The following is an 11,835-nucleotide window of genomic DNA, read 5'->3' on the forward strand; positions in this document are numbered from 1 at the left end:
CAAAATTTTCAAAGTCTGGCATTATATTGTAAGTATCAAGAAGTCAACAATATATGTATATTTTTTTGCTAAGTTTTCAAAAGTCAACGTCTCTAAAAGTAGACCGATTTTCTTCTAAATTTAAAAAGTTTGATATAATGACATAGTTTGGAGTCACAATTCTGACATGAGTAGGGAAGTAGTCTCTCAGGGCAGGGGGGGGGGGGGTAAGAGGCTTTAAAAAAATAATAAATAATAAAAAGTTGATTTTTAAAACAAAAAGTGGGTATTTTATGGGAAAAAATTGTATCTATCGGTTAATATTGAAATGTAGCCAATGTCCAAAAAATCATGTTTTCACTGGAAGCAAAAATATCCCTCACAAAAAGTACCTAGGTACTTACTCTTGTCAAATTTTTGTGAGCACTGGTTGTTCACCAAATCTACTTAGCTAACATTCAGAAAATGTGAAAAAATGCCCAACATTTTTCCCATAGAAGCATCAACTTGATAATGGCTTTCTAAGCAAATGCAGTAAAAATGAGCACTTTTATTCATCTGAAATTTTAAAAAAGTTTAAAACACCGAATTCCTGCTGGAAATTTTCTGAAAGTCACGAATGTGGGTACCTATTGCCTTTTTTTGGAACATGTCAAAAAATCAAATTTCAAAACGTCGATGAGGTGGGTGAATCACCTAACGATAATTTCTTGCTCATGACTTGCAGACACACGTTAAATTTACTTATAAAAGATTCACGAACGTGTTTCAAACACGCGGTAAAAACAGTGAGAAAGACTCGCAGCCGGGTGCGGGTGTTTCCTATGCACTTCCTATTTTATCGAATATTTGCGCGATGCGATGTCCGAATCTGATGCGTGTGTACTCGACGAAAACGGCGTACATGGCAATGACCCTTCGAAAATTTTGTACGTATTGTATATTGTCACAATATACCTACTTGCTTCTTCGCTGGAATGGGAAAAAAGAAGCACGCAACGGTGAAAGTTCCCAAAATGTTGGTGTTCCAGAAAGTGCGTCTAATCGACCATGTAATTATGGTATTAGCGTGACGTTGATATAAATACATATTGTCGTTTATTATAAAACATTATTTGATAATATTTTGTCAAAAATTATACGTCCAGCGCGCATGTAAACATTATAAACAACCAGTCGATCACAAAGGTGATCAGCTGTGTGTGGCTATGTACGAGTACCTACTCTTGTTAAAGCCACACAGCCGAGCCAGCCGTCGCTCTCGACAGCGCAAACGATCCCAATTATTCATCCCAGGAAGCTGGGCGCGCTGAGCGCTGATTAAAAAACTACCTATAGGTACAGAAAAGGTATCGGTGGATGTTGTCATTATTAACACACTCACTTCCGTATTGTGTTGCGTATTCGCACTTCAGACAACGACCACGATAAGTGTGAACTCTACTTACACTTACCTGTGTAATGTGTATACTGTATACGCCAGGCCATCCCAATCTCAATCTCTGCTGCCGCGTATCCTATAAGTCTTTATCTTCACAAAACGGCTACCGAAGAAAGCCTATTACTGTCTCTATTGTCTTGCGATAATCGCTCGACGCTATGAAATTTCATTGTCCAATCAACGATGCTGCTCCATACCGAACGTACAATGACCTAATCGATAAGATATCACTCTTCTGTATAGGTAGTACGAGTATAAGTTCGACTCGACATTCGAAGGTACCAACTAGGTACCAAAATAACTCAAGAATTAGGCATCGTGTCGGCGTCGAACTATACGTATTCTCTACGTCTTGGTGGCATGTTGATGACAATGTATGTCTGTGTCCGTCAGATCTGACCTGACACGTGATTCGTTTGCACAAATAGGTAGGTACTTGCTATACTTACTGGGTATCGAGAATTTTTAAAGAAATCATCGAACAGGTGTAATTTTCACCAGCAGGAACTGGAAGATTACATAATACCTACATGAAGTGTCAACATTTTGAAAATTCATAAATTTCTCCTTTTAAAGGTATGCTTGGAAAACCAACCAACTTTGAACCAAACCCTATAATTCCGGAAGAATTTCCAAAAAAAATTCATGTTGTAGTTTTTAAAAGAGATTCTCCACTACTTATTTGATTTTTAATATTATAAATTATTGCCTGATACTGAAAAAATTTTCTCCAAATTCTTTCTGTCAAAAAAAACCATTTTGAAGAAAAATCTGTGTAATTTTCCAAACTCGAATACCCAATTGATTTAGGGAAGGATGTTTACCACCTTTCCAAAGCCCTTCATTCATACTCGCTGGAAAATAATTTTGTTAGAATATGACACACAATTGGTATTAAAATAGCTGAAATTTATCATAAAAATAGGTGAAAAAAATGACCAATTGAAAGGGGGGGGGGAGAACGCCGAGAAAATTTCTGAAAAATTTATCAGAACGCCATAAAATGGTTGAAAATGTGAATAACGGTTTATGAAATATTGAAAATTGGAGAACTCTTAAAAATCATGAAAATTTGATCAATTAATATGAAAACTGAATTAAATCTCGCGAAAATTGCATAATACGTACATAAAGTCATAAGAATCGTGAAATGGACATAAAAATATGTAACTATAATTTACTTCAAAATTCCTGAAAAAATGGAAAATTGAGAGACACATCGTATGGCTCAAAAATTTGTTAAAACTACATGAAAACAGAAAAAAATGAATAGAAATTGACGAAAAAATTTTTTTTAAATTCCAAATAATACCGCAAATGGTAAAAAATTGTTTCAATTTAAAAAAAAATCATTAAACATCGTCAATATTGAATGAAATTTCACAAGAATTATTAAAATCATAATTTCTCAAATGTATAGGAACGAGAGCAGTTCGCCTATCTTACTCCGGAAAACAAATTGCATCAAAATTGTCAAAATTAAATATCTATAAGTTGATGAAAACTTGAAAAAATTCAGAAAAATGCACAAAAACCCTCTTTAATTGAAAAAAAAAAAATGTTGAAAAAAATAAAAACTTGATCAAAATACATATTATCGAAATCAGCCCGAAATCTGCAAAAAACGAATAAAATGATACAAAAATTACCTATTATTAAATTGACATTAAAATAGCTGTAAAAATTCATTCATCACCAAAATTGCTAACGAAAAAAATGGCAAATTTGAAATAATTTTTGGCACAAAATGCGCAATTGTTTAAAATTTTTATGGTAGCCACAAAAAATGGTGCCTGAAAAAACAGAGAAAAATTGTTTAAAAAATCCCCCAAATCATAGAAAAAGTGTTGAAAATAAAAAAGAAACTGATCAAATATATTACTTATCAACATGGACTGAAATCTGGAAAAAATTACTACAACAATTTACCAATTTGTTGAAAATACGGCTGAATTGTCGAAAAAGTTATTAAACAGGTTAAAAAGACATAAAAATTGACAAAAAAATTAAAAAATTAAAAAAAAAATCCGCAAAAACACCTTGAATTACAGGAAAATTGTTGAAAACCATGCAATTGAATTATACAGTGATGGCAAAAGTTTTACATTTCAGTTTCAGTTTAGCTCATTTTAGTTTTGGCTTTTCTTTCCATCAAATTCGTAATATTTTAGAAACTTTGAAAAAAAATGAACTAGGTACCTACTTCAATTTTAGTTTTGCTTTTCTCAGTTTTAGTATTCAGTTTTCAGTTTCAGTTTTACATCACTGAAATTATGAAATCCTGCCACAGTTGCATAAAATGCAATAAGAATTGTCGTTAAATTAACATCAAAATGGGTCAATGAAGTTTACCATAGTCTGATTCCTTCCTGAAATTGTGGAAAACTGCAACAATCATTCCTTCATTAAAACCTGATAAAAACCCAAATCTGGGCTCTAGTTATTGCCCCATCTCCTTAACTTCAGTTCCTTGCAAAATACTTGGAAAAATGGTTATTAAACGTCTTAATTGGTATATTGATTCATCAACCTTTCTTAGCATTTATCAAAGTGGTTTCAGAAAGAAGAGATCTACCCTTGACCCCCTCTTTAGTCTCCGAAAAGAAATTAGTTCGGCCTTCCAGAATAAAGAAAGTGTTCTTTCAGTCTTTTTTGATCTTGAAAAGGCATTTGATAAAGTCTGGCGTTATAAAATTCTCTAAAAATTACATTCCATTGGAATTAGAGGGCATTTGGCCTACTTTATTCAGAATTTCTTAACAAACTGTACTTTTAGAGAGAGAGTTAACAATACATACTCAGAATTTTTTGAAATTGAAAATGGAGTCCCCCAAGGTTCAGTTCTTAGCACAGTCTTGTTTATACTTTTGCTTGATGACATTTCCAATGTTGTTTCCCCATTTCTCTGAGAATCTTTGCTGATGATACGAACATTTCCTTTCGTAAATAATATTCAACTAGCTCTTCAAATAATCCAAGAAACCCTTGAAAAAATTGAATCATGGGCAGATTCTAATGGTCTAACCTTCTCTGAGTCAAAAACCTACTGTATACTTTTCACCAAAAAAAAATAAGATTCCTCCAGATCTCATTCTCAACTTCAAAGGACACTCTTTAGAATTCAAAACCACTACTAAATTTCCTGGCTTAACTTTTGATAGAAAACTAAATTGGACTCCCCATTTTCTAAAAATAAAATCAGATTTCATGAAACGCCTAAATCTGTTGAAAATAATCAAAAACACCAAGTATAATCCATCTCGCAAACTCCTACTTAACTCGTACATATAAATCTCTAATTCGCAGTAAAATTGAGTATGGAAGCCCATGTTTTGCAAATATCTCAAATAAAACTTCTAATATCCTAAAAACAATTCAAAATTCAGCCCTAAGGATCTGTTTATTAGCCCTCTATTCCTCTCCAATAGATTGCCTTTATTGTAAAGCAGCAGAATTACCCCCAGATTTTAGAAGAACTCTCATAACAAACAAATTCATCTCAAATGCATCCATCAACCCTTCCCATCCACTCCAAAACTCAATTAACCCACCCAACCCCCAACATTTTGATCATATAGAAGGACTCATTTCTAATTTCATCACAATGTTGAATGATCTTCAAATCAATCCTAAAACACTCATCCAACAACCAATATCATATCCCCCTTGGCTCCTCAGGCCTCCACAAGTCAATACACAACTTATTAACTACCCAACTATCTTGAACTCTTATCAGAATACAAAAAATTCAATCTCTGCTTTACAGATGGATCAAAAATACCAACACTTCATTGAGAGTATGTATGCCTACTCTATTAATGATAGAATTTCACATTTTAAAATCCATAACTGCTCTTCAATCTACACTGGCGAACTCACAGCTCTTTTCCACTGCTTCTGTGATATATTCACTTATGAATCAGAAAATAAGTCTTTCTTAATTCAGAGTGATTCCCTCAGCTCACCAACTGCTATCCAAAATCTATTTTCTGACCACCCGCTAATTCAAAATATCCATAAAACTCTATTTGATTTACAAAATTCAAACTTCTCTATCCAGTTTATGTATGTACCCAGCCATGTTGGAATCACAGGAAATGAAATTGTAGATAAAAATGCAAAATCCGCCACTACTCTTTCTCCTCTCACATTTATCATTATCACAGCTGACGACCTTAAGTCTTTCTTCACCCAAAACACACTTAAGAAATGGCAAAAGTTTTGGTCCCTCCAAACATCAAACAAGCTCTTTCACCACAAAAAAACTACTCAGCCTTGGAAAAACCTATCTCAACTAAATAGACTTGAAGAAATCATTATAACCAGATTGAGAATTGGCCACAAAAAAATCACCCACAATCACCTCTATGAAAAGACCCCAAAACCCACAGCCAGTTCTGCACGTCAGAACTTATATCTGTCCAACACTTACTATTTCGCTGTCCCTCCTTACATCAGCACAGATTATCCCTACAAATAGATGAAAGATCCCTATTCATACCAGACAACCCTTCCGAAATTAAAAAAATTCTTAGACCTAATTAAAAAACTTGACTTTAACAACTCGATTCAAGTCTCACACGACGGGTGTGATAATCAAGTAGTTACAAACACCCCCCCCCCCCAAGTTTACCATAGACAATTAATTTATGCAAAAAAAATGGCTAATTGAGAAACATTTTGCGATAATTGCTTAAAGTTTGATGAAATGCCATGAAAACGGTTAAAAAATAATAAAAATTGAGAAAAATTAATTACTTAAAAAACTTTAAATTACAGAAAAATAGTTGAAAACCATTAAAAATAGTCTAATGTAACCAACAATGTGTACCTAAAATCTTCAAAACAATGAAAACGGTTGAATTTCCATTCTAAAAAAAAAAAAGAAATTTTACCAGGAAATTTACAAGAAAAATGACTAAATTGCTGAGGAAAATCTCGCGAAAAAATGAGAAAAATTGAGGGAAAAATGCCTCAATGTAATGAAAATCATATTTTGTCAATAATGAATGACATTTTGCAAAAATTCCTCAATAAGAAAACATTACAAAAACTAAGAAAAATTCCGCAAAAAATGACTCAAATGATAGTAAAATGAATCAAATATTATCACAATCAAATAGCTCGAAAAAAGTTCATAAAATCCAATAAAAAGGGTTAAATCATCATAAAAATACTTGAAATCACTATAAAAAAATTGACGAGTTTCTATAAAATTTTGAAAAAGTTTGAGAAACTGAAAGAAGCATCACATTAAATACCTATGTCCTACGTATATGAAAAAAAAAACAACTTTGAAACTTGTCAAAATCTATAGTATAAAGCTACAAGAAAAAAAAGTTCAGCAGGCTCTCATTCAGTCCCAATCATACCTAGAAAGCTATTTTTTTTTTAAATAGAAAGCTCTCGACGAGTACTTGATGCGAAAAATATAGCGAAGGCCAAATTTTGATTTTTAGGACCCCAAATTTAAGGAAAAGGGCCCTAAAATCAATTTACAATTTTTTTGGAAATGTGTTTTCTTCCAAATTGCATTTTGAATCGAATCCCAAAATTTGAACTGATTTGGTCCCATACAGGAGGAGATATGACCCAAAAACCAATTTTTGGGCCCCCTCCTCTAAATTAATGAAAACTGGACCGATTTTGCTCATTTTTGTTTTAAAATCTTCCTTATGACGTGTAGATATGTATCTGTATGTATTATACATAGGCTATTAAAATCAATTTTCAATGATTATTTCTCATTGTTTTTTTGTTTTGTTTGAAGTGATCGTTTGTGGCACTAATAGACTTGAAAATGAATGTAAAATTTTATAATTTTTCAACACGTATATACAAGTGGAACGGTATTATAGATTCTTAACCGTTTCGTGTTTATCTTTTAACATTAGAATGGTGGCACTGGCCTCGTTGGAAAATCCAACATCATTGATGCTATCAAATGGCCATCGAATGACAAGAATTAAGAATATTGTTACCGAAGAGTACTTATAAAAAGTACATCTAATCTAAAGTAGATAGTATTAAGTATAGGTACCATCGGATACACTTCGTGTGTTTATTGACGCGTGTACCAATGCGAATGTGGACATGTTACAGTGGTCGCGAAGTGAAAAAAAATATTAAGAACAACGATCTGCTATGTAATACCTCAACCACTTTTGGTTATCTTTTTCTTTCTAGGACGTAAGAGCAGGGACAGGACAACAAAGTGAAGAGAGGCGGTAATTGACTAAATGTCATTACGATAAGAAAGCCTAAACCATACCACGAAATCTGTCATATTATAGACAATCGCAATTGGCAAAATATTAATGATGTTGGCTTAGTTATTGTTTTGGTATCCGAGTTACCTTACACCTAATTAATTTTATCGAAAGACATTAGACATCAACGTAGGCCTAGTCTGCTCTCGAATAACTAATAATTTGGTGTGGTACGAATATTCTACCTATTGTACGTTTGCATGGATATCATTCCATAGATCTACCTACATTTTTATGTATGTAGGTACCTCACTGGTACTCGCGTATAGAGTTAGCAACGATGGAACGGTAGTTACGTGATATAAAATTAAATTTTCTGGGCTTGTCAGCGGTTAACAAGTGTCTATACAGAGAAGAGATGCAGAGTACAATATGCGAACGTTATTTCAATTTAATTACCACCAAACTATACCAGTACAGCACACATTTCCGCACCACAAACCAACACACCATCTGACGTGAGCTGAGCCAGCTAGGGAGCTAAGAGGAGAGATGATAGAGTTGCTAACGTAAACGTATTCATCACACTTGGTTGGTCAGACTTGAGAGACTTTACAACACATATACGTACGAGTATGAGTATGTATATGTATTCAGCCAACAAACCATAAGCTGGCTAATGCTCCAATTATATAAAATTGTGTACAGTGCATTGCTAAGTGTATAGTAAGGTTCGTGCCAATGCCTGAGTACTTACAGGTAGCTTATATTTTGAAACCGGTTTCTCTTTATGTACTTATGGTCATCTAATCGCATAAAAAAGTACACGAATTAGCTCAGTATGCCTGAAAGTCTTTTTTCCCCTTCATCTTCAACTTGGACATTGAACGTTGATATAGATAGATGCGGTTCTCTTATGTAAACACTTTAACTACCTATACTAAAACATTATTTCGGTATCTTAATTTTACCACTGAAGCAAATTTCAAATGGAACGCGTCCTCCACATGCATACAGCACATACCTTTACCTACCTGCTGCAGAAACACACAGTGATGTTATGTAAATCGTTTCATACTCGTATATAGTACATTTTATGTATCTCTACGTGTACATAGTTGGCGGTAGCGCCTACTGAGATGATAAAAGTACCTACACCATCTATCTAGTTGTTAAGTACATCCAGATTGTTATCTTTTCACCGAAAAACACGACGATCCGTATCCTCTGTGCGAATTAACGGTCCTCTTACGCCTGTTACTTACCTATACCTACTCGTATATATCTATATCCGCATCTGTAATCACTCTTGTGTTAACATCGAAACTATCTTATGTGTTTCAGGCGAAAAGCGTTCGGTATGACTTCAAAACAGCCACATCTTTAGCACTCGTCATCATTGTGATAATCGCCTTCATATCGCCGCCAGCTTCCAGTCTACAAAGTAAGTTGAACATCGCAATCGTAATCGCATTGATCTTGATCGTGCCAAAGAGAAATGATGGCGCGTGTGAAAATTCGCCTACGTTAATTGCTGCACCGATCGTGAGCACCTGTGCTCGGTGAACTCTTCGGTAAAGTGCATGTACAACCTTCGCATCTCTCGTACCTATACCTATACCTACCTGCGATGTATGCCTACGAATAATCACCGATTTACAATAATTCTGCTCATATATATATATTTTTTACTAGTTATTCGAGAAACGTTAACTCGAGTTAAGCTAATATATGTTTCACTTTCACTTAACAGTAAAGCGAGTTGACTACTTTCTTCCAACAAAAGTAAACCAACATGATTTGATAACTCTGTTGAAAAATCAACACCGCCGCAGTCGACACGTCGCGTCATATGTGTCCATGACGTGTAAGAGCCGGTATAGTATGGCCAATTGGCCAATGGGTGTACTTACTTGAAATTTAGTTTCGTTTTTTGTGAAAATTTCATTTCGTTTTTTTCGTCTTGAAGTTGTTGGATATTTTTTGAGAAAATGATCAGGTCCCAATTTTTTTTTGTTTTTTTTTTCTAGTTTTCTAAATCTAAAAAAAAATGTCTGCTGAGAGCCCTCTTCCGGGTGAAAAAAATTGAAAAATTCCCCATTTCAGGTTAAAACCCTTCTGATGGTATCTCCTCCTTTAAGAAAAAGCTTCCATCAGAGCTACAATTGCAATAAGTATCTAAATTTTTACTTTATTTTTTCAAATTCCCAACTATAGAGGACTTTATTCAAGGAGATCGACATTGTTCGACCGTCCAAGAGAGAGTCTTTCTGAAGAGAGGATCATTCAAAAAACTCAGCGTGATGCGGAAATATAAACTTTTTGGATGAATCAAATTTTTCGCATTTTTTAAATTTTCTACGACGTGATTTTTTAAAAATTGTTTAGAAGAATTTTGATGCAAAAATGAACATTTATTGGATAAAATTCATTTTTTTTCCATTTTTTCGATTTTTTATAACTTGAAAGAGAAATGTTCTTGGTACACCACGACTTAATTTGAAGCTGCAGGGCTGAAACTTCAGGGAATCCATTTTTCATAAAAACCGATAGTTTTGTGGAGGAGAAGGAGAGGAAGGAAGAGAGTAGAAAAATATAAATAACAGACACTCTATAAGAGCTAATATTGACACTTGGGGATAGTTTGACTAGTAAAATCAAAACTATTTTCATATTCCCGATTTTAAATCAGAATGCATTTTTAAAAAAATGAAAATGCCCTCATAACCCATTTAAGAAATGAAGGCCCTGAAAAAGGTTTTTTTGAAATACCAAATCAAAAAAGTCGTTCTTTAACAAAAAGACTTCCTTTTAGGTTCTTGTTCCTCTTTTCACAAAAAAAAAAAAAAAAATGTGGAGGAATGCAACATGCTTACAATTTTAACAAATTTTCAGCTTTAATTTGAAAAAAATTTCGTTGGTCAACTTTCTTTCATTTTTGGAATCCTTCCTGGCAGTAAAAAATAATTCTTTTGACTAAAATTTATTCTTCAAGCTTGATAAATTAGAAGTTTTTTTTTCAGTTTTTGCTTCAAATAAGCGTACTTATACAGAGGTTTTTATTTTTTCTGATAATAATTCGTTTTTGAAAACTCGATTTCGACTTGATGGTTCAATATTTCAAAATAAGCTTTTTAGGGTATAGCCCAGTCAAAATGCAATTTGACCCAAACATTATTGCGATCAAAGGTTTTTTTGGTGAATATTGTCTAGGGTGGTATGCTGAACAACATACTAAAAGTCCCCGTCCCTACCCCACGATCTAACCCCCCCCCACAGTGGATCAAAGCCCCCCAAAATCAGTTTTTCGTCAAGAACTCCTGAAATATTGAATTTTGAGTAAAATGAGCTCACGAGCTCAGTGATCATTTCATCTCCTCTCCAATACAATACCTATCAAATGAGCTATCGACCAACTCCCTAGCCTCAAGGGGGGTGGCGCTAGACCCCTCAACGTGACGTGATTTTAATAATTTTACATTTTATGACTTGGGACTTGTAACCTGTTCAAAAATGAAGTCAAACTTGGGGAATGGGATTCTTTTGGGAGCTAAAGTTGATCTCTGGAGTGGGGAGGGTCAAAATTGAAAATTACAGAAAGGTCATTTTTTTGGAGGGGCATAACATGACCCCAAATGGATGAAAAGGGTCCAAAATCATACCATCGGACAGTATCCCATCTGTGATCAACATATCCAAATTTCAGCTTCCTAGGTCATCCCCACTCCTTTTAAGATAGAAAAAACCGAAAATAGGGGCAAAATAAGGGGATTTTCACCTTAATTCCGCTTTAAATGGGGTAGGGATGACCTAGGAAGCTGAAATTTGGATATGTTGATCACAGATGGGGTACTATCCGATGGTATGATTTTGAACCCTTTTCATCCGTTTAGGGTCATGTTATGCCCCTCCAAAAAAATTACCTTTCTGTCATTTTCAACTTTGAGCCTCCCCACTCCAGAGGTCAACTCTGGCTCCCAAAAGAATCCCATTCCCAAGTTTGACTTCATTTTATCAATTAGAACAGGTTACAAGTCTCCAGTCATAAAATGTAAAATTACTATTAAAATCACATCACTTTGAGGGGTTGTAGCGCCATCCCCCTTGAGGCTAGGGAGTTGGTCGATAGCTCATTTGATAGGTGTTGGAGAGGAGATGAAATGATCACTGAGCTCATTTTACTCAAAATTCAATATTTCAGGAGCT

General features: G+C 34.2%; 1 protein-coding gene across 1 annotated transcript in view; it reads left to right on the plus strand.

The window, feature by feature from the left end:
- Cht7 (chitinase 7) overlaps positions 1 to 11,835 on the plus strand; it is a 40,873-nt gene that overhangs the window by 10,365 nt on the left and 18,673 nt on the right. Inside the window, exon 2 of the mRNA XM_065347839.1 lies at positions 8,974 to 9,073. Within this exon, the coding sequence (XP_065203911.1) occupies positions 8,974 to 9,073 (100 nt within the window). The remainder of the gene's footprint in view (positions 1 to 8,973; positions 9,074 to 11,835) is intronic.

This window comes from Planococcus citri, chromosome 2, assembly GCF_950023065.1.
Source record: "Planococcus citri chromosome 2, ihPlaCitr1.1, whole genome shotgun sequence".
Lineage (NCBI taxonomy): Eukaryota > Metazoa > Arthropoda > Insecta > Hemiptera > Pseudococcidae > Planococcus > Planococcus citri.